The following is a 26,488-nucleotide window of genomic DNA, read 5'->3' on the forward strand; positions in this document are numbered from 1 at the left end:
GTGGTCTAGTGATGTAGTCTGATTTCCATCTCCCAGACTAAACACCTAACTCTGTTTCAGGCTCTGGTCTCAGGTTTGAGGTACAAATGAGGGTGTGAAATGAACTGAAAGACAATTCCAGGCAGAGTAGCTGTTGCAGAACTACAAGGAGTTTCTGTGTCCTGAATTAGTCCTAAAACTTTTCACAGCTCACCTTAGTGTTGGTATCAGGCTCAAAAAAATCAGCTTATTCATCCAGTCCCCTTCCTGCTCTTTCTGAAGGTGCAACCACAGCACACAAGGTGCTATGTATAGGGCAGGTTCACTTCCTGTTTACGTATCTGTTGAATTGAACAACTTTTTCCATATCATCAGTGAGCTGAAAGAGAGCTAGGAACAGGAAGCTCTGAATTCCTTTTTCTGCCTTCATAGATTCCTCTCCTTATATAAATATGAATCTCAGGTGGAATTCAACACACTCACTTTCATATATGCCCCTTTGAATACTTAAAGTATGTCCTTTTGTCCATCCTTAGGTCACCAAACAGCTCTTTGCACCCAAACAGGCTAGAAGTGAAAACGATTGCATACCACTCTGGACTAGGTAGAAATCAATGTATTTGACAGCAGTGTCTGAAACAAATCAAACAGACTTCTGTGAACTTCAAATCAGACCCTTCTTGAAGCAGAAATCAACAGGTTGCATAGTGCAGGGATAGTGGCACGGGTGAATGAAAATGTTTAAAATCAAAGATAATGTTTAAAAATGAAAGTAAAGGTCACTCAGCCCAAGAATTTTCTTCCTTTTTTTCCTAAGGTGTAGTATTCCTAAGAGAAAAAAAAAAATCAAACTCACTTCCTGAAGAGAGACCACAATGAGTTATGCTGTATATTATTCAAGGATCCACCTCCTTTTTCTTTGAGCTGAGGCATTAAGTAAACAAAAAGGAGAGTAGAGGCAGAGCTGTGCAAAGCAGTGTCCACACAGGAAGCTCCAGACACAGAATATGTTGTAGAGGTACTTACCCTTCTTTTTTTAATTGATTTTTTTTTTCCTTTCTCCATTTCTTCTAGAATCTATGATCTTAGTATGTTCATCTTTGTCATTGTTGTGGTGGTGGTTTTGTTTTGAGGTGTGTGTTGGGTTCTGGTTATGCTTTTTGGGGTTTGTTTTTTTGTTTGTTTGTTTGTTTGTTTTATTGTTTGGGTTTTGTGGTGTGTGTTTTGGTTTTGTTTTTGTTTAGGTATTTTGCCAGGAGATCAAAGCATTTGTATTTTAGATGTGTGTTTTAAAAAAACACTGAGTTCTGACTTTAGCAATGTCAAATGCAATTGGTTCTTCAACCGATCTCTTCAGGTGCTGAAAGTTTTGCAGTTGTTAATGCTTTTTATGTGGTTTGTTCATTCTTGTTTGTGATAATGTTGTTTTTACATTGACTTAAGAAAATAATATACAGGGAAAACCTTTAGCTAGGTATCCATGAACTGATTTCCTATTCCCTGAGAAATACCATGAAATTATCAGTGCATGAATCAGATGAAATGCTAAATATTTTGTAGACAAAGGATTGTAAATGGTAGTATGAAGGAGGAATTTTGATGTTTTTATTTTTAACTTTATGAGATATTACATTCCATGTTTTCTGTAATTTTTTTTCCTTCTGTCTGCTTTGACTGAAAGCCAGGACACAACCTTACTTAGCATCCTTAATTTCTTCTTTGATGTCTAAAACTTGTAGCTATAAAAGCCTAGAAAATCCTCTTAATACACAAGAATCTTTGCCATTTCAAACTATTGATTTTTTTTTTGTTATTAATACAATGTTGCAAAGCTACTTTTATACTACTGCAAGGACTATTATTATTTATGAAAATGTCCAGAGGCTACACAAGTTTCTCCCTTTCCTGTCATTTCATTATTGATGTTATTTCCAGAATGCTATTTCCTTGTGAATTCTTGTGTGTCAAAACTTGAAGCTGCTTTGGTGATCTTTCCACAATAAAACTTCTAAGGTTTTGTCCACTATTACCTGTAGGATGAGTTCTACCTCACCGTTTTGGAAGTAGCAAGCTACCTTTCTTTTTCAGTTCTTGCAGTGTTTGAACAAGGATTAATGAGGCTTATTGAGAACACAAATTAATTGCTAGCTTTTATATTTATTTCATACTCTGCTTTCATGTGTTGGTGGTTTGTGTTTTTTTTAATGTTAGCCTTTTGAAATGTACTAATTGTTCTCAATGTGAAAGAAAGAAAACTGAAATGAAGGACACCTCGGGTTTTTTCCCCTCAGGTTTCACATATACCAAACATACTTCACTAGCTATAAATTCTTGTCAGCTTTATTGGAGAATTTTCTGAATAAGCAGGTAAATGTAAAACAGAGATATGCTTTATACGTTTAATCATCCCTGTGTGTTGTGGATGAAGCAAGAGATACCTCTAAAAGTGCCACTTCATTCTAACTCACAATCAGCTTCTGCCACCTTCTCTCATTCATACAGACTGGTGGTTTGGGTATTACCCCCCCCACACACACACACTTTGGAAATCACCCAGACCAGACTCAGCTGGCTCTGGAAATTTGAATGAAGCTTGTATTTACAGCTAGCACAATATACAAACAGTTATTTACAATATATACAGTTATATACAGAAATATACAAGGTAAAAGGTAATACAGAAACACAACTCCCCTCCCAGAAACCTGAGTCCCCAGGAGGGGCTCCCAAACACCCTTCCACCTTCTCCCACCCCTCTCAACCTTACCCCAGTCCCAAAGAAGAATGGAGGTTTGGCCAGGGGGTTAGGAAGCAAAGTGGATAAAGCAGAGAGAGAGCAGAGAGGCTAGAGAGAGAAACGCAGCTCCCAAGCAGAAGTAGTGCCTTATCTATGTTTGGATTCTTGTTCTTATACCTTTCAGCAAGCCTATGAGTGAAGTAGACATCACCCTTGTTTCTCTTTCACAGCCTGTAATGTAGTTCTTCTCACCAAAACATTCTAGATAGCTTCAAACTAGTACAAGCACTAAAGCTACAATAAATGTAACATCTCTGGAGAGGCAACATGGGACCTCTAAACTTTATACAACAAAGGGAACCAAGGATTTACTGAAAAGGAGACTGGTAAAGACCTCAAGACCTCATCTAGTGCATTTTAGATCTTCCAACTGTACCTTGGAAATTGAAATGTATTGAGTTATCATTATTGTTAATAAGATTTTCTTAATATATAACATAAACTTTGGCATCCTAGTTTACACCCATCACTTTATACCTACTACAGACAAAAATGCCTAATTCCTCTTTAACCTCTTTACAGGTAGCTTATGTAGATAATAATTTCATGTGTTCAGTCGTCCTTCTCTTTCAATCTTTCTGGGGTTTGGTAGGTTTTTTTATTTGTTTGTTTGTAGGTTTTTGTTTGTTTATTTGATTTTTCCTATTATTATTCCCCTTCCCCAACTCTTTTCTCTGCTCTTCTCTGTGCTAGCCAGGAACAGAGTAGGAGGTATTCCCTAGCAAAAGAATTTATCTTCCTAATACTTGGTTTGAATTCTTGTACACAAGTGGTGTAACGCTACTGGTCTGTGTGTGGCTTGTGGCTGACTGCTTCCCCTCTATCCTTTTTTGGCAGAATGACTGTCTAATTGGCCATTGCCAATCCTACATGTTTGCAAGCTATTATTCCCCCTCAGAACCTCATGCTTGTATGCACAGGTGCACTGCAATGCCTTAATGTCTCATGCAATGTGTTTGCCTTTCATCTGGGCTTATTGTTGAAGGATTGTCCATTAGTGACTTGGGCCATTGCCTGGCCCAGAATAAGCCCAACTAGAGTCTGACTAATTTTTCTTGTAGTTTGATAGTGACTGGTTAAAAAATAATCTTAATGTCTGTGTTTAGGGTTTGTTGTTTTCCCCTCCCCCCACCCTAGGTAATTTTGTACTCTTCCTGAAATAGTCTCACTTTACTTTTGAAATTGTCATGAATTAATGCTAACAACATTGTCTAAATTAAAGCATATTGCATGACCTACTCCTTCTCTGTTTATGAGACTTGTTGGCCTGTTACAGAAATTAATAGAATTGTACAGCATAAAATCTCAGAACTGTTGAGGTTGGAAGGGGCCTTTGAGATCATCAAGTTCAACTACCTGCTCATCTTGAGCTCATAATCCCACCAGTACTGCTAAGCTGCGTCCCTAAGCACCACATCCATGCATCTTTTGAATCCCTCCAGGGATGGTGATATATATAGCCAACACACAAAACAAAATAGAAACCAGCATAGCTTTTTAAACAATCTCTAACCATCAATGAATGATTATATTTTTTATTCTAGTATTTTGCCAGAATTGAACTCTTCCTCATTGATTGACTTTTTAGATATGAGCGCTGTGTTCACCTCTTCACACATTTCTCACACAACTTCTGAGATTTCAGAGACACTAATAGCTCTGGGCTTGCTTCATTCTGTTCTCAAGGCATCTTTATGTGCACTTCCTCAGGCCCAGGTGTCGCTATGGGTAGGACTCCTTTCACCTAACTTTAACTGCCTATGAAATAACCATTTACATCTGTGCAGAGATGTAGGTTCTTACCACAGACAAATCAGACTCAATTACCAACAGAAAGATCTTCAAGAGACATGCTGTAGAGTCTCCAAGCTGGTGAAATGTGTTTGATGGGTGGACCACTAGATGGATAAAGAACTGGCTTGATGGCTGCACCCAAGGAGTGGCTGTCAATGAGTCCATGTCCAAGTGGAGGCCAGTGACAAGTCCCTCAGGGATCAATCCTGGGACCAGTCTTTTTCAACATCCTTGTTAGTGACATGGACAGTGGCGTTGAGTGCACCCTCAGCAAGTCTGCTGATGACACCAAGATGTGTGGTGCAGCAGACACACTGGAAGGAAGGGATGCAATCCAGAGGGACCTGGACAGGCTGGAGAGGTGGGCACAAGCAAACCTCATGAGGTTCAAGAAGACCAAGTGCAAGGTCCTGCATCTGGGTCAAGGCAATCCCAAGCACCAATACAGGCTGGGCAGTGACTGGCTGGAGAGCAGCCCTGAGGAGAGGGACTTGGGGGTGCTGGTGGACAAGAAGCTCAATGTGAGACAGCAGTGTGCACTTGCAGCCTGGAGGGCCAACCAGATCCTGGGCTGCATCAGGAGGAGTGTGGCCAGCAGGTTGAGAGAGGTGATTCTCCCCCTCTACTCGCTTCTGGGGAGACCCCACCTGGAGCACTGCATCCGGTTCTGGAGCTCCTCTTACAAGACGGATGTGGACCTACTGGAGCATGTCCAGAGAAAGGCCATGAGGATGATCAGAGGGCTGGAGCACCTCTCCTATAAGGACAGACTGAAAGAGTTGGGGCTGTTCAGTCTGGGGAAGAGAAGGCTCCGAGGTGACCTTGTTGTGATGATCCAATATCTGAAGGGGGCCTACAAAAAAAGTTGGGGAGGGACTTTTTAGGCTATCAGGTAGTGACAGGACTAGGGGAATGGAGCAAAGCTGGAGGTGGGGAGATTCAGACTGCATGTGAGGAAGAAGTTCTTCACCATGAGAATGGTGAGAGTCTGGAATGGGTTGCCCAGGGAGGTGGTTGAGGCCCCATCCTTGGAGGAGTTTAAGGCCAGGCTGGATGAGGCTCTGGCCAGTCTGATCTAGGGTAGGATGTCCCTGCCCATGGCAAGGGGGTTGGAATTCGATGATCCTTGTGGTCCCTTCCAACCCTGACTGATTCTTCGATTCTATGAGGTGAACTGCAGTGCTTCCATATTACTCTCAGACCTGATCTTTTCCTATTTCAGAGGGATTCTTACATACTATGTTATTAGTCATGTAATTGCAGATCACCCTTTTACAAAGACTGATGGAAAATGTACCTTTGTTTTCTGCAAGTGAGCTCTCACTACGTTTTTCTTCACCTTATGGGTTTTTTCCTTGGTATCTCTTATGTTCTTTGCTTTTTGAAGTTAATTTTTGCTTCATCCTTTCTGACTTTGGTTTCATCATCTTGTGCTATTCTTCGATACTTGTCCTTAGGAGTTTGACCTGGTTTCCACTTTCTGTACATTTCCTTCTTGTGTTTCAGGTCACTGAAGACAGTGTTTCTTAGCCAATCTCTGAGCATACTTCCTATCCTCTTACTGTGTGGGATTGTTTGTGCTTGTACCCTAAACATCATTTCTTTAAGGAACTGACAACTCTACTGAATTCCTCCTGCTTCAGCCATGTTTCCCATGAGAACTTACCTTCCAGTTCGCAGGGTTAATTGGAGCCTTCTCATACAAAGTCCATTGAATTTGAACCAATCTTTTCTCGTTTCTCGTCTAAAAATAGCACACATTATCACATCACGGTTGCTCTCAACCAAGTTACCTATACCCTCATACTCCCCACCACCCTCCTTCTTGGTTGCCTAGCAGGCAGCTTCTTGGCAGACTGCTATTGAAGGGTTTGGCAGGCTCTGACAACTGCTGTAGACCATACGCAGGGAGCGGTTGAATGCTGCTTGTTATACCCAGCACGTTGCTTTGTACGGTGCAACTGGAGATGCTTACCTAATCCTTCACCCAAACACTCACAGGGAAATATTTGCATCTTCGAGCAGGGCTTTTAATCAAAACAAACACTGCATATACAGAGTGCTTCAGGTGCTCTCCTCAGAAAACAGCTGTCTGAATGCAGAAACATTTTGCTTAGCCTTGAAGCCTAGGTAAGGAGAAGACAAAAATCTGTTCACTGTTTCCTTTGCAGATCTAGGCATAAAATTAGAATAACATGCCTCTTTGGACTGATACTTCTTTGTCTGAATCTTTATTTTCTATTTACCATCACTCAGAGGAATGGGAAATCTCCACTGTGGTTGTTGTCTGATTGGTGAGTAAAGCTGGATTGTTAGCCACTTTCCATGTTACCATGATATTGATAGTGCAGTCAAACCTCCACAAAGAAACATTTCTTTGTTGTGGAGTTGTTTTGCTTGTTTGTTTGCTTAGAAACTGCCATTGAATCGTTTAAGAAATAAACTAAGGCATTGTTTAACTTTTGAAATCACATCATGATGAAATGAATCAAAAGAGGGGTTTTTTTGGCTGTCTGTGTTTCACTGCTGTAGTTCTCAGTTAAGAACAGAACAGATTAACACACAGCTAAGAGCTGGTGCTCCAAGAATTCTGGTGCCTGAAATGAAGAGACAGAAGCTTTCATTCACCTTCTGGGTTTGTTAATATGCATCTTGGCTCTTCTCATTTCAATAGTGTTTCCAGCTGCATAGGATTTTGTTAGATTTAAAGTGTTTAAGCAGAAATTTTCCATATCTGCCTCAGGATAATTGTTAAAAGCCTTTGAACAGATATGTGTTCTAGCATTTTGTACAGGATGTTTTGGAGACTCTGCTCTGTTTTGATCTCATCTTAAATGGATCTAGTGACCTTTCCTCTAAGAAGCTGAGGTACTTTGTAGGCTTTGGAAAAAGCACCTTTAAAATGAGGTTAAAAGCATTCCTCTTGCATATTCTCAGTGAAACTTCTGCTGGGATGAAACTGCATAGGGGAGTAAACCACCTGTTTTAATTAACAGGGCAAGCATCAGCAAGATTTTTTTGGGGAAAGTGTTGGGGAGCAGGAAGAAACTGTGCCTTGATGAGTAGTGTGAAAACTGATGTGTGAGAGAAAGGAAAGGAAAACGTGTCAGTGTAGTTTGGGAGACACTAAAATAGCTGCAGGAACTGAAGTGCAGAATCTGAGACTAGCTGAGTACAGACCTGAGAGCAATAAACAGTGAGGCTGCGTAGGAGGCTTGGAAGAAGGAGAGAGATCTGCTGAGCTGGGCTCAGAAGTGTGGTTGGTGTAGGGGGCTGTGAGGCTGACTGAGGAGATTAAGGGAGGAGTCTGGCAGTGGGAGCCAGCAAAGAGCTGGCTTGTACACAGGGAAGACTGAAGAGCAGAATTGGGGTGAGATCTGCTGAGCATTTGGGAAGCTGGAAAACAAGATTTGCTGGGCAAACTGACTGGGAATTATATGAGAGTGGCTTTTGGAGGTGAGAATTTGTGGGAAAGTGGGTTAAATTTTCACCTGAGGAGTGGAAGCAGGAACCGGGGAAGAAAGGGTCACACCTGGGGTGAAGACTGAGGGAAAAGCACCGGTGCCCATGCAAATATATGTCATGCAGGAATGGACCTCTATGTGGGAGACCTTCTGGGGAGTGGGGAGCGAGGAGGTGGAAGTGGGGGTAGCCAGTCTGCAATATTCTGGGCAGGCTGTGCTGATGGTGGGCACAGGGGAAGCAGGGGGAAGATGTGGTAGGGACCATTCTCCTGCAGCGCCAGGAATGGCATCCCACATGCCTGACCCTCACTTGTGTTGCTGTCAGCAGGTTAGGTCTGATGGGCTTGAGTCTTGTCGTTGTTGATGCCAGGTTTGTTCAGAAGATAGCAACCTGCTGCCACTCTCAGTTACTCAATTAGAATATCCTCTAGACAAGGGAGGACTAAAGGGCATATGCTCCTTTAGTCGAGGGAGTTAAATGATTCACCACTGCCAATTTTTGTGCATGCTGTTATGATGCCACATGAATACAGTTTTCAGTAGTTTTTCAGCAGCAAATCCCCAAGATATTCCACAGAACTTGACTCACTCAGTTCACAGGATGGATGTGCTCTTCAGATGCTGTATGGCTGTGCAGTGGGATCTCTGCTATCTAGAGCGGGTGATGTATAGCACGCAGTGAGTCAGGCAAGGCGTTTTCACATGCGAGTTTGCTTTTTCTGCCACAAGAATCCCACATGGTGTGGAGTGGCCACCTTTTCACAGGCTCTCACTAACTGTCCATTCTCCATTTTCTGGGTACTTGAGTAGGCTCTGCAAACTTGATTTGCAGATCTTTTGAGCATTCATACCTGTAACTGAATCAGCAAGACTATTCTGGACTTAGAGTGTACTGCAGCAGTAAATCATAAAACGTCTGGAATGTCAGATCTTTAGTTTCAAGACTGTGCTGCAAAAAGCCAGCAGAAGCTTCATCTTATCCTCTGTATGATTTAGCTCAGGCACCACTTTAATCTTACTATTTCTTAACTTCTTAATAATTGATACCGCATGTGCCATAGTGTGATGTAAAAACATTTTTCATTAAAATGGACTTTAAATGTAGCATTTCTGCTGAACAGCTTGTCCTGCAAGGAGGTCAGGAAGGGAAGGACAAGTACGTCTAGACTGATGTAGGAGGAGAGGAGAATACATACACGCAATTTGTTGGTAAGTGCCAGGATGTTTCAGGCAAAGAGGCCTGTAAAAGAACAGGCACCAAAACACTAGGGTAAGGATTTGTACATGATATCTGTACATGATTCCTCTTTGGAGAAGTATAATTAAGAAAGTTGGGAGGAATGAGAGTAGAGATATGGTTTTGGACAAAATGGCTTTGATTCCTGGAAATGAGGGTCAAAAGCTGGACTTGAATCACAGGATCACAGGATATTAGGGGTTGGAAGGGACCTCCAGAGATCTTTGGGTCCAACCCCCCTGCCAGAGCAGGACCATGTAGAAGCTGTAGGAGATGGGAACAAAAAGGAAAATAATTTAAGCAGAGACATTCTGCATGCACTGGAGTGTAAGGAAGAGAGATCTTGGCAGAAGAGTACTAGCTGAAGGGAATACAAGAAAGATGTAATGAGGTAAACAGCAGCCAGGAGGTTGCTTGGGGACTGTGTGCTAAGCAACAGGGGCTGCTGCAGACAGATCTGGCTGTGTTATTTGGCATGCAATGATAGGAATGAATGAATCAAGTTTACAAGGGCAGGTGAAAAGCAGGAGGGGACAGAGAGGATCTAGAGTAGAGACAAGGTGGGTAGACCTGAATGGCAAGGGCAATATCGCTATTATAGACAGTAACTGAGATAAATATGGGAGGGAACTGTAAGACACATGAGAAAAACAGTGGAATTTTGTAAGGCTCTGTGTTTCATGAAACAAGCCTGGGAGGAGATCATTCATTGCCACTGCGGTAGGTGTCTGTCATGTTCTGTCTTTTTCTTTCATACTCCTTTTTCTCCCTTTCTTCTTCCTTTCCAAGTTCCTTAGGCTCATCTAGATTCCCTAAATGTGGTGAAGGTTGCCCTCCTATGATTGGTTTTGGAGTGGTTTAAATGGCAGTTGATATGTGTGTGTAATTATGAATTAAGTGTTTAGGTGAAAAGGGCCCACAGCTCAGTATCAGGTAACCAAGCAGAGGAGGTCAGCTTTGTTCTCATATCATCTGTTATGTCCCAAAAGCACTAACAGGGCACCAGCTGTCCTTGCCCAGGACTCTGGAGCTTCACCAACCCTGCCCGTAGCCCAGGACCCCGTGTCCTGCCCTGAGGCCATAGGCCCTCACCCCATCAATGCCACAGTAGGGCTGATGGTCTCCAGTTCCCCATGGATGGTGACTGATGATCTGTTTTCTTGCCTGAGCCTGGCCACCATCTTCATGTCTTCACCCTGCAGACTGCTGAGGCCTCTGCCACAGTGGGGTGTAGTTTTTACACTTGGCTCCCAGCTCCCCATCCTGAAGGAAAGAAATGCCTCTCTCTGCTGCCTGACAGGACCAGTAAGAAGTGACCATGCTTAGGAAATCAAAAGCCCATGGCCTTTCTGGCTACCACAGCAGGAATGATTTAATCTCATTCTTCATTAAACCTGTGGGTATCTTTTATTATTCCTTTCTATACTCATTTCCTTGAATTTGTTCTTATCCATACTTTGTATCTTTTCCACTCCCATTCTTAATCTCTCACAACACAGTTTGAGCAGGCTGCATAGCCCTTCTATTTCCCACGGCCCTGGCTTTGCCACTTCTCCTCAGGTTGCTGCTCTCTGCCTCTCTGGGTGTTTTTCTGTTAGACCCTGCTGTCTTTTCCCATGTATTCTTTTTTCCTCCTCACTTTGGTTCTTTTTATCCCCAACTGGCTCTTAGTTTCACTTGCTCTTTTGTGGGCTGGTTGGTAACAGCTCTAGTATACTGGCAGCCTAACTGTGTTGGCATCCCTGAAAAGGAGGATTTTAAGGAGTGATTTTAGGTGGAAAATGTAATAGCTCTGTAGGTGCTTCAGAAATTTCTTCCAAAAGTGGGGCAGCAGAGGAGAGAACAGAAGCTATTTGTTTGTTAGTGGGGGGTCAGGGTAGCAACATGATCAGAAAGTAAAGCTGAGCTTTTAATACTACATGAAAAAAAAGACAGGTAAAGAAAAACCTTGGAAAGGAAGACAGAGAGATGAAACAGAGAAGGAGAAGCATAGAGAAAGGCATTAGAAGGTGGTGTAATGAGAATAACTGTTTAATAGCAATGAGAAAAGCAGTACTGCAGTTTCTGAGACCAGGAATAAATCTGATGCAGTAATGGAAGGCTGAGATGACCACTGCAGGGAACCAGAGTTTTGTCTTGTAGTCTGTGTTGGAAGATGTGACTTTGTACCTAGCTCACTACTGTGAGGTGTATTGTCCTGAAGGACACCCTTGTCAGCCTCTTTCTCAGTAGCCTTCAGTTGAGGTCATACATTGTTTCCCTGCTGAGCTTGGAGCTGTTCTCGTATTAACACCTTTCAGTCATTGCTGATGCAAGTGAGACCCTGGCTCTTGTTAGCAAAGTGACCCAGATCAGATGGTTCTTCTAGCCCTTACCTATCTGCAGCCTGATGGAGATTTTCCACTTCAAGGTCAGGCCTTCGTGCTTAGACTCCAGTTTCTGGAGTCTGTCTCCCTTCTGTTCATCTGCAGTGAGTTGTACAAGGGGGGTGCAGATTTTGGTGAGCAAAGGTCCTACTTCTACAGGCATTATTCACCCTGTTAGAACAGCACACTCAGAACTGCATCCTGCAAGGCTTGTTTTTCCTGTTCTTTTTTTCATTCTGGCTGTCTCTGGGTGTTTCTACACGTCATCCCTTCTTCACCTTCTGTGTACCCATGTGCATATCAATATGTGTTTGCAGTTGTCTGTCTAAAGGGATTGACAGGGCTTAAGTACAGAATGGGGCTCAGCGTCTGAGAATGTTATCTATTGCCAACGATTTTCACAGTATCACAGTATCACCAAGGTTGGAAGAGACCTCACAGATCATCAAGTCCAACCTGTTACCACAGAGCTCAAGGCTAGACCATGGCACCAGGTGCCATGTCCAATCCTGCCTTGAACAGCTCCAGGGACGGCGACTCCACCACCTCCCTGGGCAGCCCATTCCAGTAGCCAGTTCCCCTACTTTCCACTGAGCTGCCCTACTGCTACCTTTTTTGACTTCTGGCTTCAAACATATCAGGAACACAAACAAGTATTGTTGTAATTTAATTCTTTTAATCCAGAAAGTCTCACTTATCAGCAGGTAGTATCACCCTCTATGCTGAGCTGTGACCGAGGTCTGTCTTTGCAAAAAAAGCCCTAGCTTGAGACACACCCCTTGTAAGTTTATCACCAGCAGACTTTAAACCCTTATCAACCTACTTAGTTAGTTTACTTGGAACAAACAACGTGCCAGTGTAACTGATATTAATGAGTTTCTGAACAACATGTATGTGTGTGTATCTATATCTACACATGCCTACAGTTGAGAAATATCCATACATACACACACAGAGAGGACTGTCTGTAAATGTATTTCTCTACTGGGCTGCCCTATGTAAAGGCTTAACATCATTCAACATTTCCTGTTATAAGGCTTCTAATTGATTATAAAAGTATCAATATGCTGAGGGGTTTTCAGACTGATTTTCTACATACTCCTTTAAAAACTGCAGATTTTTCAGTTGCAATAGTTCAGCAGTTCCAGGAGAAGGAATGGGGAGTGCTACATTATGAATTACTGTTTTAGCAGTTCAAGGCCAGAATGATGTACTAGTGATGCCTGTTTAAGGCAATGCCATCTGCTGCTTTTGTGCCTGTGCTAGGAAAAAAACTGCACGGCAGGAGGGAGAACTTAAGTCAATGTGATGTGCTAGGTCATGTACTCATGTGACTGTATCATTAAGACATCTTTGGACTGTCTAAATATTTCCTAGTTAAAAGAGTACTAAGAACTCCCTGCCAGACTTTGTTCAGGTCAGAGAAAAAGGAACTCATCAGGAAACCAAAACTGGTGGTTGAATAAGTGTGAGTAGTTGTGGTGTAGCTACATATATGGTACAAACAGTTTAAAGTTCAGACAGATAACAGATGTCTGTGATGGTTGCAGAAGGTCTTGTATCACAAAATGGAAAGCAAGTATGAGACAAATGAAATGAGGGAAATCAATGTAACAGGGGAAAAAAAGGGTATCTGATAACTCGGGCATATGATAACTTTGTGAGAAGCCTGGAAAAGTGCAATCTCATTGTTGAGGCAGAGAGCTCTTCTGGGATGAATGGTCTAATCTGACTATTCATCCCCTGAGAGGGGATGAGCAAGTTGCCAGCCACTCCTCCATACCCAGTGTAGCCTATAGGAAAGGGGGGTGGGTTGTTGGAGTTAATTAAAAGCAGGATTGTATCATAATTTTCTTGAAAGAAACAGAAGGGTAGAAAGAACATTTTATGACTGCTGAACTTGGGAACAAAGATATGAACAATGTGATGCCACCATTTTTGGTTTTATTATGAGGAGCCTGTATACCAGGAAGAGGAGACTTCTAACAATGAATTAGGAGAGGGAGATGGTAGAATTATCAGGAGTGCAAAGAAGGTTGGAGTTCAATAAGTAGTTCTCATTTTCTGAGGGCTTCTTTTCCCCATCTCGCATGCATGTGAGATAATAGCCATCGCTTTCTCCAATAGCCTCTTCCTTCTTTGCTACCACTCTTGGCTTGAGCAATTGCTCTGGCTGCTCTCACATGGAAACTGGTTTATGTTGTAGGAAATGGATCTCACCAAACAAATTTTGCTAATTTTGTTTGGGTATGATTGACTAAAGTAGTGACATAGACTTAGAAGTACATAAAACATTTGACTTAATACTTCAGTGTGTTTTGGCTAAGAAGCAAGAAAGCCATCAAATCAGCTGGACACCATTGGAAGAATTTAAACCCAAGTTAATTCACTGGCCTCAACAATTCTCATCACCTGATAGAAATCCTTCTGAAAAGGTTCTACAAGAAAGGGGGTTTGATTAAATCTGCATAATCCAGTAAGACATGCAGAGTTTGAGATATTAATTTATACCTGTGTATGTTGATCTAAAGCAATATGATCTGAAGAACAAGTGAAAACCAACAGTGCAGTGCCAGACTGTTTTATAGAAAACTTTATTCTTCATTAAAAATAAATTTAAAGCAAAATACCCAGCTTCCACACAATTAAGTACAACAAGAAGAAAACAAATTAATGCCCTGTATTTAGTTTATAGTATTTTGGGGAACATGTTAGTTCCAAAGAGACAAACTCCTTGCTGTGTTACTTTTCACCAGAACACATTTCTGCCCTTTTTGTGAGCCCTGTGGTATTGTCTTTCCACTTTGCCTGTGGGATCCCATTCTGCTGACCTTTGATTACAGAAGACCTAGGCTGTTATGGAGTCGGGTTAATAGACTCACCACACCTTGACTGAGGAATGCCTTGTAGTTAACCCAGTCACCTTAAATCACACTTAATTCAAGGCAAACAGAAGTATTATTTCATTCCATCTAAAATAGACAGCACAATTAGAAATATTTAAGAGAAGAAATAGAAAGGAAAGTTCATCTGATCTGCTGACATTGAATGCATCACAAAAGTGGTTTTCATTTTGGGTTTTTTCCTATCCTTTTCTATTTCCATGTGACTTATTCCTCTCTTGGGAAAAAAAAAAAAAAAGGCTTTCAGAGTTTTCTTTCTTCCTATTCCTCAGGTTGCTCTTAGGTGATTTTTGTCGCTGGAGACTTTGCATCACACAGAACTCTGTACTGGGGTGTCCTGTCAGAAGGAGCCTTTAGAATTCACCTTCAGGTAGCTTCTCCAAATCTTCACATTGACCTCACTTGTTAATGTATGTGTTTAGCTCTTACTGCCAAGCTGCACTTTAAGGGGCCCAGACAGATTTCTCCTATCACCTTGTAGCTTGTTCTATCCCTCCTTATGGCCTGACTGTTCTTGTGAATTAGAATATGAATTATTTAACTTCCACGAACATGTAAATGTCTTAGGAGTTGTCTCCTGCATTTGACTAGCTCATAAGCAGCTTTTTTCCCTCAAGGAGGCAGGTCTCTTCCATTTCTTTCTGATGACTCAGTAACATGTTTCAGCATGAAATGTATTTTATGGTAGATCTCTACCAGTGATTTAATGTGATAGAAGTATCTAAGTAGAGTAAATTAATGAAGTTAATATTCTGATTTCTAAGGCAGACATGATAACAATGACTACCCTGAAGTGACAGCATTTAAGGTAAATGAAGCCCAACCTCTTTCTTCTAAGCATATCCTCACAGGGAGTCTCTTTATTGAATGATTTTGTGTCAGATTAGTTTTAATTGCTACAAGGTGTGAAATTGTGTCTTCAACCCCCTTCTGAAAAAGAATAAAAAGAGGCCACTCAGTCTTATGAGATCAAGTAACAGTCTGACTGACTTTATCTGGCCTTAAAACCAGCTTTTGGTGCATTAGAATTCAATAGATTGCACAGTGAAGGAAGAATAGGAGTGCAATGAAGAAAGGTTCAAGGCTGAAGATCATCACAAGGTCTTAAGTGGCCAAGAAAATGTAAAAATTTTGGCTAAATGTCATTGAGTGTAAAACTACTGTGTTCCTTTGAATGATTATTGTAATAATTTATTGTAACCAGAGGCAAATTGTTAGTAGATGTGACTGCAGATTAGTTCATAATGATGCTTACAGGCCTGACAGTGAACAGTCATCCCAAAGTTGAAGTTACATCCTCAAGAAACCCAGGCAGTAATGCTTTTATTCCCAGTAGGTTCAGGATGAAAAACTGAAAAGCAGAAAAGCAAGCAAGCATGTCCTGTCTTTTTTGATGGTGCAGAGTTTATGGAGCACAAATGAGCACCACGTTGGAGACTAGTTTTAGGTTTGCAGTTAATTTTGTTTTTCAAATAAAAAGTAATGAAAATCATAGTGGTGAAGAGATTTCCAATGAGAGAGACACAGCAAGATTGCACGGAGGCCTTTGAGAGCTCTCTCTCCAGGAAGTGCAAGGGTCAGAGTGAGCAAGCACAGGAGATGGAATATGTTGAATGTTGGATTGCATTGGCCTTCTATGCTTTTATCTGTGGACATGGAATATCTACTTCTCTGATGGTTCCTCTGATGCTTCTACATGCTTCTAACCTTTGTGAAACACTCTGGGTCTCCTGTGCTGCAGCAGTAAGAGCAGCAAACATATATACACTGCAGTGTCTTTGGGACAGCCAATTGTTCATAGTTAGGATCCTCTGCTGGGATGTGGAAGAGTTCCTCCTGCTGTGGATAATGATTTATTCATACAAAGTGGAAATCTTCAGGGAAAGGGTTGGGAAGAATCTCACCCTGAATGCATCACAGGCTTGTGAATAGGCCTGTCAGAGGTCGCAGAAAACTTCATACTCCTGGACTCCAGCAAGTAAAGTTATTTCAAAAAGACATATCTTCCTATCCTAAACGATCCTATTGTTATGCTATGAAGGGACAGAGAGTTTGCTTGGCAGGAACATCACCTTGGAATGAGAAGGGAGGAGTATTTGCTCATACACAGTTCATTGTTCTGAGAAAGGGAGGAAGTTTGTAATACTTTGAAAAGATCATATTTTTTGTCTGCTTAGTTTAAGAGTGTGATTCTGATGAGTCTTTTTCATTGGAGAGTTTCTGCTTGTTAATAAAGTTTGTTTTTCTAGGGCTTGAAAGGCCTTTCTATTACTGTAAATTCCGTAAGATAAACTGCATTACCTTGTTAGTTTATCAGTCGTCAGAATCTAACTTGAATTCTCTTTCCTTGTTGACAGAAAGGCAGATTTCGACTTCAGACATCACACCATCCTCCTTCCTGTGAGAATAATATGAACCAGAAGGTGTTAGTTTTCCTCCTCCCAAACTTCTTTTTTGGAATGTTTCTTTTGGGTTTTTTCTGTAAGAGGCAAAAAAACCTAACAGGTGAGTAAAGAAGTCACCAACAGAAAACCTTAATGTTGTCTAGAAGCAGGAACACCTCTCCCAGATGTGTTAGAAAGCAACAGTGGAGCCTAAGAGGTAGAGAATGCTATGAAAATATCCACAGTCCTGTCACAGTGGTAGCTTAGCAGTGCATCAGAGAAAGAGCACTACAAAAAACAGTTGACATTAGAAGTCTTGGGACACTGCTCTTGCTAAGAGTGATATTTCGAACATACTGACATATTGAAAGTTTTAATTCCAACAAACTTTTCACTATTGAAATTTACTGGACTAGCTCAGATGGCTTGGAAGTAAGATGAAGCTATATTTACAGCATGGCAAAATGTACAAGCATACACACATGATATATTTACAGCTATATACAAATGAGAAATAATACAGAAATCCAAACTCCCTCCCAGACAAAGAAAAATTGCCCAGAAGGACTCAAAACTACTCCCTTCTTTCTCCCTCTCTATCTCCCAGACAGACAAACAAAACAAGCATCAAAGCTTACATTGTTAGCCAAGACTTCAAGGCAAGGTTGGACGTGGCACTTGGTGCCATGGTCTAGCCTTGAGCTCTGTGGTAAAGGGTTGGACTTGATGATCTGTGAGGTCTCTTCCAACCCTGATGATACTATGATACTATGATATTACAGTGAAGAGGAATGGATTAGATCCAGTGACACAGACCAGACTGAGAAAGATTATTTACATTTTAGCTTTTTCTCCCTCTCAGCAAACCGATGAATGATATAGACCACCATTATTTTCATCTCACAACCAGTGATCTCATTTCTGTCATTAAAATATTCCAGTTAGCCTCAAACCAGCACAGATTGTCACAGCTCCTTCTCTATGTCACCCCAATGGTTTGTGCATTTCTGCCTTGCTTGCAGGTGCTTTCCCTGATCCCACTGAAGACTGGTTGTCAATTCAAAATGATCGCAAAAGCACACTGGCTTCTGTTTGCCTGAAGAACAACCTTCTTAAATTAAGAAGCAAACTGGATTCTCGTGTGGTTAACCAGCTCTTTGTGGAGCTCAAACATAAATTTATCTACTGTGAGGTACCCAAAGTAGGCTGCTCCAATTGGAAGAGGATTATTTTTATCCTCCAATCAGACTTCAGTGCAGAAGCATCTGAAATTGAGCACGACCACATCCACCAAACCCCACTGATCAAAAAGGTGGAGTCTTACCCCCCTGCCACACAAAAGGGATTTCTGAACAATTACACCAAAGTGATGTTCACCAGACATCCCTTTGAACGGCTGGTTTCAGCTTACAGAGACAAGCTCCTGCACTCTGAGCCTTATTACAGTGTTACTGTTGCTAATGAGATTAAGGCAATGTTCAGGAAAAACAAGACTTCTTCTGAAAAAGTGAGTTTCCAGGAATTTGTCAGCTTCATTCTAGCAAAACCACCAAATAATCTTGACATTCACTGGAAACCAATGTTTCTGCTCTGTGATCCATGCAACATTCACTACGACGTTCTGGGTAAGTATGAAACTCTTGGGTTAGATTCCGAGCATGTTCTGAGGGTCATTGGAGCACCAGAGAGCCTGCACTACCCCAGCTTGAAGAGGTATGGGTCAGAGAAGCGGACTAATGCTGATATCACCTTGGAGTACCTCAGACAATTGAACTCAGAACAAATTGAGAAGATAAAAAAATTGTATCAGATGGATTTTTTCTTGTTCAACTATACTATGAATTATGAAGATTACTTTTCTCTGAACGGCTAACATAGGTTAAACGAAGAACAGCTTCCTTTGTACCAAATAGGCTGAACTTGTCCTTACAGGTGCTTAATAAGGGAGCTGGTGACTGATTGCTGCTGAGGTCTTACTGATGTTTGGAGACATGATTTATCATCCTAAGCACTCCTAAGATCCCTGCCATGGTCTGTTATGCTGTACAGTACTTTACCTATGCGAAATTACTTTCAGTTGATCATTAATGGCATGCATTTGTTTTATGAAGGCTCTTTGTAAGTGATAAATATTTGTCTGTTCATAAGACGTAGGGAAAGGATGAAGAATGTTGTTTTTCACAATTAATATTTTTAGAACACTATTTTTAAAGTATAAATAATTTAATTATTAGAAAAACACATAGAAATAAAGAAATAATCTGCTTTAGAGTGAAGCTACCCTTTGTCTGCAAGAGCCTCAATCATGAACCTTGTAGGAAAGGAAGAAATAACCTCAGATGCTTAAAGCTTCATTACACAGAAATTAGTGCATGATCATGTTCCACTCTAGCACTCCTGTCATTGCAGCCCACTGGCCTCATGTCTCAATCACTACAGCTGGAAGCAATTCAGCCAGGAACCCCCTTTTATTTCCTTAGAATCTTCACATGAGCTGGTCTGGTGTTCATGGTGACTTTCCATGCTTCTATCACCACCTTTGTGAGCATTATGGTCTGATTTAAGAGGGAAAATCTGAAAAATGTATCTCTTTTTCAGGGGAGTAGTTAGAATTACCTTCTAAATTGTACATCTGAGATGGTGGAGGATCTAAAAATCTCAGTGGAAATGTGACTTCTGTCTGTTCTCCACAAGCACTTTCCACTCAGTCAACTGACTGGCCAGTTAGCACTAAAGGGACAATGTTTGGGCTTTCCCCATTTATGCCTGCTGGAGTGCATGAGCCCTTGGGTCTGACCTAAGGATGGCACTTAAGTGGAGCTGGGTAACCTCAGATAATGTTTGTTCTACCTGTTGCTTTCTTGCCACACAGAACATTAAGTGCATGTAGGAGGAACGACTAAAACCATTACCTGCTTCTTATACATGGCTTTGGTTTTTGGTCACTGAGGGGGTCTATAACTGCTACTAATTAAGTACAAGACGTGCCCTGATTTGTTGGTTTTGTTTTGTTTGTTTGTTTGTTTCTTCAAATCTGTTGTTTAGTCACATTGGAAATGGATTTGTGACCATGTAAATTGTAGCAAATTTTAGAAACCAGTGGTGAGTATTAGCATTACCTTTAGAGGATGTCAGTCTCTCAGGAGCTGACTTGAAAAGCTCTCAAATGCACTTAGTATCTTCAAATGTACAAAGGTTGGCAGGCTAACCAGGGATATAAAGTTGACTCACAGCTTATCCTAGAATCTTTAAAATGTGAAAAAAAACTCTATGATTATCAAGTCCAACAGTCAACCCAACACCACCATGCCCATTAAAATGCGTCCCAGAGTTACACATCTACACAACTTTCTAACACCTCTAGGGAGCATGACTCCACCACTCCCCTAGGCAGCCTGTTCCAGTGCTTAACTACTCTTTTGCTAAAGAAAAAATTCCTAATCTATAATTAAACCTTCCCTGCTACAGCCAGAGTCCATTTTCTCTCTTGCCATCATTAATCGCTTGAGATCAAGCTCCTCCTCACTATAACCTCTTTGCAGGTAGTTGCAGAACGGACTGCCCAGGGAAGCGGTGGAGTCACCATTTCTGGAGGTGTTCAAGAAATGTGTAGCCATGGCACTTTAGGATGGTGCTGGGTTGATGGTTGGACTTGATGATCTTAGAGGTCCTTTTGAATCCTGATGATTCTATGACAATTACTTAATCATAATGCAGCCACCAATCTTGAGAGTCATTGCTGGCAGCAGCAGGGCTAAGTGAGATTGGGAAAAAAGATTGCAATGAGATCTAAGACATGAGGGTTGTGAAGAGAGCTCTCAGTGCAGAGAATGGGATGCAGGGGAGATCTACCCCAGAGGCAAGATGCAGTGATATATTGGACATCAGCTGCAGAAACCAATGAGGCCATGGTGACAGGAGGAGGCAGAGGAAGGACATTTCTGCAGATGGTACAGAGCCAGGACTAATGTTCAGTACATCTGACAGCTCTTGTGTGGCTTACTTTTCCATAAATGAGGCATCTTTGGCACAGAGAGAGATCCAAAGTGAGATCAAACAAGAGCAACAACAACAACAAAAATGTTATTAAGTTTTGTTAAAAATACTTTGTGCTTTTATGTGGAGTGATTCGTGGTTCTGAATCTTACCTTCGCCACCTCCACATTCAGTATTCTCCCAGTCCTCCTATCTCTGATGCTGGACTGCTCCTGCCACCCTGTTCATGTGGATGATTTTTTACTTTTTGGTTGTGGTGAGGCAAAGGAAAATGGAAATTACATCCCACAAAGTTAAGGCTATAGAGAGGAATGCTGTCTCTCTCTTGAATCAGACACATCTCCAGCTATGTGCTTCTCCTACTGTGAGCAGAGGAAGAGGGGACTAAGATTAGCCTCATAACTTGTTTGTACATAATTGATCCCTCCAGAGCTATAAGCTCCAGCAAAGATACTTTTCATTTTCTGGCACCATCAACCAGCCTGGGAAAACCCTAAAGAAATTATTGTGACAAAGTTTGATAGATGTCTTTTCTATCAGCACTCCAGTGTTAACACTCCACTCCAATTTCTTGGTGGTAGTTGTGAGCAGCTTTCTATTCTTATTTCTTCTTTCACACAGGATCACATATTCCTCCTACAGCAGTGGCAGAAAATGGATAGCTAGTTCATTCATCACGGGGACTACTCAGTTACAGAAGGCTTAGCTACTGAGGCAGAAAAATCTCTGGAACTAATCATGATACACTTTCAGATTTGAGATTTGCCTACAGGAAACTGTAAGTAGTACATTGCCCAGCACCACTGGCTCCTGTATTGCTGTTAAGCTGGTCTGGGTCTCCACAGAAAAACCCAGCTGCAGAGGACACGAGTGTGCATATGTGCATGTATAACAGCAGCTTTTGGAAGCAGCTTTGTACAAGACCAGTGTAAGTTGTGTGTTACCAGCACTAATGAAATCTAAATAACGAGTTAGCATCTGTTGGTAAATAGCGGTGGGGAAAGGACATTACCCTATAAAGGATTCTCTTGCAGGCATCTTTTAATACTCAACCCAATTTCCACATTTCCATTTCTGTGAGTTTGAGAACACATCCTAGCAAGAGCTGCTGTGCAGGAGTACAGAAAAGCTCCACAATGTGTTTCAGAGTTAATGGAAACAATAGTTATTTGCTGTGTTGTAACAAGCTCTCACAGCTGGCAAGGGTGGCCATGGAAGTTTGGGCCGAGCTCAGAAAATGAGTCTGCAGCAGAAAACTGCCAGGTCTTCAGGACTTGGATTGACTTGGCTTTGCTTTATCTTGGCTGTATTGCTTCTCTACATGTGTACAAAGGCTCTAAGCTGAGCTGCCCTTCCTCCTGCCTTTGCACAAAGAAGAGTCCCCATGGAGTTTCTTTCTTTTGGGTGCTAGCTCTGAATAATCTTTTCCTGGGAGAAGAGTAAGTGGGGTGGCTCAAGACTTGGGCCCTGAGGCAGAGTCCCATTATTAATCTTTATTGCTATATGTCTGTGATATGACATTTGCTGTTTTTAATTCTTAATAATAGTAATAAATTGTAGTGATTCAACACATTGACCTATTTGTTTATCCTTCTCAATAGCACCTGTTAAAATAGTGAAACCAACTCAGAGCTGTTCCATCAAACCATAACGCTATTAAACAACAATACACACAAAGCCATCTGGCTCTGCTTTTGCACATTAATATTAAACTGTCTCACAGGGCTTATGAAGAGCTAAGAGAATTAGCAAATACTAATGAGTGTCCCAGTTTGGAGAAAAGATGTGAGTCAAAGGGTGGAAGTGAGAGAAAAAATCTCACAAAGTCAAGCTTGCAGTTTTCCTACATCTGTATCCTCTTTAACATCTTCATAGATGATCTGGATGAGGGCATGGAGTCAGTCATCAGCAAGTTTGCAGATGACACTAAACTGGGGGCAGATGTGAATGGGTTGGAGGGCAGAAGGGCTCTGCAGCAGGACCTTGACCGCCTGGACAGATGGGCAGAGTCCAATGGGATGGTGTTCAATAGCTCCAAGTGCAGGGTGCTGCACTTTGGCCACAACAACCCCATGCAGAGATACAGGCTGGGGTCGGAGTGGCTGGAGAGCAGCCAGAGAGGGATTTGGGGGTGCTGATTGATACCCGCCTGAACATGAGCCAGCAGTGTGCCCAGGTGGCCAAGAGAGCCAGTGGCATCCTGGCCTGCATCAGGAATGGTGTGGTCAGCAGGAGCAGGGAGGTCATTCTGCCCCTGTACTCTGCACTGGTTAGACCACACCTTGAGTACTGTGTTCAGTTCTGGGCCCCCCAGTTTTAGAGGGACATTGAGATGCTTGAGTGTGTCCAGAGAAGGGCAGCAAGGCTGGTGAGAGGCCTTGAGCATAGCCCTACGAGGAGAGGCTGAGGGAGCTGGGATTATTTAGCCTGGAGAAGAGGAGGCTCAGGGGTGACCTTATTGCTGTCTACAACTACCTGAGGGGTGGTTGTGGCCGGGAGGAGGTTGCTCTCTTCTCTCAGGTGGCCAGCATAACAATGAGAGGGCACAGCCTCAAGCTACGCCAGGGGAAATTTAGGCTCAAGGTGAGGAGAAAGTTCTTCACTGAGAGAGTCATTGGACACTGGAATGGGCTGCCTGGGGAGGTGGTGGAGTCGCCGTCCCTGGAGCTGTTCAAGGCAAGGTTGGATGTGGCACTTGGTGCCATGGTCTAGCCTTGAGCTCTGTGGTAAAGGGTTGGACCTGATGATCTGTGAGGTCTCTTCCAACCCTGATGATACTGTGATCTGTCAGCAGTGAGGGAATGGGAGAGAAGATTCCCATTCTCATGGATATCCACGCACACATCCTTTCAGAACAGGTATCCAGAGACCTCACATCATACTTTCTTCATGAAAGTAGAACAGGTCTGATAGCTCATCAGTGTGTGTCAGTAACAGAGACCACGTCACTGATTATTGCTTAAAACAGATGTTTCCTTCTTCTAGAAGTGATGATTCTGTCCATAAGCAGTCCTGACTTTTCATGCAGTTTTGAATGTGAGCCTTAACAGGCAAACTGTGATTAGTAGTTTCTCGTTGTCTTGGTTTTGCTGGGGCAGAATCCCAGGTCAGTTATGGTCTGCATGCTATTAGCAGTTTGGAGTCAGCCAGGACAGCTGACTGAATTGGCTCACAGGTGTATCCCATACTATGAACATCACTATCATCATAAGGGGGAAGTTTGCTGAGGAGAGGAGCTTCCTTCTCTTCCTTCTTCCCCTCTTTCTTCTCCTCCTGCTTTTCCTCATCCCTGGAGGAGCTTGTTTAACACTTTGCCTCTGAGGATTTATTTTCTGTGACTGTTGTTCCCTCACTGGTGTGACTATTACTTCTTTTACTTTATATTGGCATTGGTATTAGTTCTGCAGTTTCATTAAATCCATTCTCATTTCATCCCACAGGTCTCTCCTTTTCCTGATTCCCCTTCTTTGCTGGGGAGAGGTCCCTGGGCAACAGGGCAATGGCTGTAGTTTAGCCCCAGATGTGGATAAATGTAGATGCTTGTTTAGAGAATTTCCAAAGCAGGACAGAATCAAAAGTGTGAACAATGAAGCTTTGAGTGTTTGCTGCTCCAGGAAGGTGGTGGAAGCCCCATCACTGGAGGTCTTTAAAGCCAGGCTGGATGGGGCTCTGGGCAGCCTGATCTAGTGTAAGCTGTCCCTGTCCATGGCAGGGGTGCTGGAGTTAAATGATCCTTGAGATCCCTTCCAGCCCTGACAATTCTATGATTCTAAGTGTCCTCTGACCAAAGGGAAGCACATCAGACAAACTGCAGCCCTCATGGCTCACAGACAAAAAAGGTGATTCTATTTCTGCATTCAGAATATGAACATGTCAAAAGCTTTGAGCTCCATAATCTCAGGTTTTCTTGGCTTGTCTGTCACAGTGTCAGAACAAAGAAGGAAAAAAAGGAAACAGGACAAGATACAAATGCAATGTGAATGTGGTGTAGGCTTGTCATAGCACTTCTATCTCACATCCTGTCAGAATTATATGCTAGGTCAAGCTTGAGTATAAACCAAAAAGTTATTAAATGATACAACTTATATAAATGAATGTAAACCAAATAAAATCAAAATGGGTGGAGAACTGTGGTGGTTTGGCTGTTACCTGGCCCCCCCACACTTTAGAAAGAACCCCAGCTAACTCAGCCAGACTCTGGGAATATAAATGAAGCTATTTATTTACAGCAGCACAATATACAAGCAGTTATTTACAATATATACAGTTACATACAGAAATATACAAAGTAAAAGTAATACAGAAGCACAACTCCCCTCCCAGAAACCTGAGTCCCCAGGAGGGGCTCTCAACCACCCCTACACCTTCCCCCTGCCCCTCTCAACCTTACCCCAAATCCTAGGAAGGAAAAGAGGTTCAGCCAAGAGGTTAAGGAGCAAGGTTAGTGGCAGTGAGGTTAGGGAGATGTAGCTCAGTCTGAAGCCAAAAGCAGAGTGAGAAGATGGTGAAAAGTGTTATCTAATGTTTTTCTTCTTGTTCCCATACTGTGAGGGAAGAAGACATCACCAATGTTTTCCTTTCACAGCCTATCATCTACTTTCTCTCACCAAAACATTCTAGCCTGCTTCAAACTAGCACAAGAACTTACTTGACAGAAATGTCTAAGTGTCTGACATGTCAGTAAGTCCTCTTGGAAGTTCTGACTGGGTATCAAATGTATGTAGGTGTGCAGTTACACTGCTGCTTCTGGCAAGAGCTATTTTTAGAGAAGAAACTCAAGTGATCACAAACCTCAGTTGTGATATTGCGACTAAAATCCCAATGAATCATCACACCAGAAATGAGTGCCACATTGCAGAACCAGCTCTGTGAGAAGGAGCTGGCTCAACACTTCCAGTGCTACCCATGTATGCCTCACCTTTGCTCACAACTTCTGGAACACTTTCTCATGCCTCCAGGATCTTTTTTGTAGCTTCTGGAGATGTACCAAAGCTAACCAAGATAAAGGGGCTTTCTTAAGTAGCCCCTTTGACCCACCATATAGAGACATTATTAACAAGATTATACATAGTTTGTCGTGTCCTACCAAAGGTACAACACTTCTGTTGTTATTGGGTAAAACTTAGCAGGAGTACCCAAAACCAGGTAGGCACACTGCAGCTTATATTTCCATGCTTTAGCAGAAGCAGGGGCAAAGCTACAAATCTATGACTAATTTCCTGACTTGATTGCACTGTCCCTCCTTTTTCCTAGATAATTTCTTCAGGATTGATCTGAACTGATAGATGGATTCCTCCCTAGTCCCTGCAGTTAGGGGCCACCAAATAGATGCTGCAGATGCTGACTTACTCAGGCGCAGGCTGTTGGCAGGTGCATGTTGCTGGATGTATTGCAACTGTGGTAAGGTTGCTTCTTCAGTGAGAAAGTTGTTCAAGAACCTGCTTCATGAGCAAGATAATACTACAAGGTGAGATGTGAATATAAACCAAAGGCTGTTATGAAGGTATCTTCCCTACTAAAAAATAACTTCCATTCAGATAGATGTAGTGGGTAAGGGACAAAGCTAAT

The 26,488-nt window shown here is 42.1% G+C and overlaps 1 protein-coding gene across 9 annotated transcripts; it reads left to right on the plus strand.

The window, feature by feature from the left end:
- The first annotated feature begins 6,546 nt into the window (after nt 1–6,546).
- LOC135176720 (carbohydrate sulfotransferase 8-like) lies at nt 6,547–22,490 on the plus strand. Of its 9 annotated transcripts, XM_064146004.1 has the most exons (5): nt 7,873–8,026; nt 14,813–14,910; nt 15,305–15,348; nt 16,898–17,045; nt 17,947–22,490. In XM_064146004.1, exons 4-5 carry the CDS (start codon nt 16,952–16,954, stop codon nt 18,795–18,797), a joined length of 945 nt encoding a protein of 314 aa, XP_064002074.1. In that variant the 5' UTR covers nt 7,873–8,026; nt 14,813–14,910; nt 15,305–15,348; nt 16,898–16,951; the 3' UTR covers nt 18,798–22,490. The 9 variants fall into 9 exon arrangements, with proteins under 9 accessions (XP_064002107.1, XP_064002053.1, XP_064002074.1 ...); XM_064145983.1 differs by lacking the exons at nt 7,873–8,026; nt 15,305–15,348 and adding an exon at nt 6,841–6,864; XM_064146013.1 differs by lacking the exon at nt 15,305–15,348 and having other exon boundaries at nt 14,813–14,950.
- Nucleotides 22,491–26,488: the final 3,998 nt, after the last annotated feature.

This window comes from Pogoniulus pusillus, chromosome 1 (assembly GCF_015220805.1).
Source record: "Pogoniulus pusillus isolate bPogPus1 chromosome 1, bPogPus1.pri, whole genome shotgun sequence".
NCBI lineage: Eukaryota > Metazoa > Chordata > Aves > Piciformes > Lybiidae > Pogoniulus > Pogoniulus pusillus.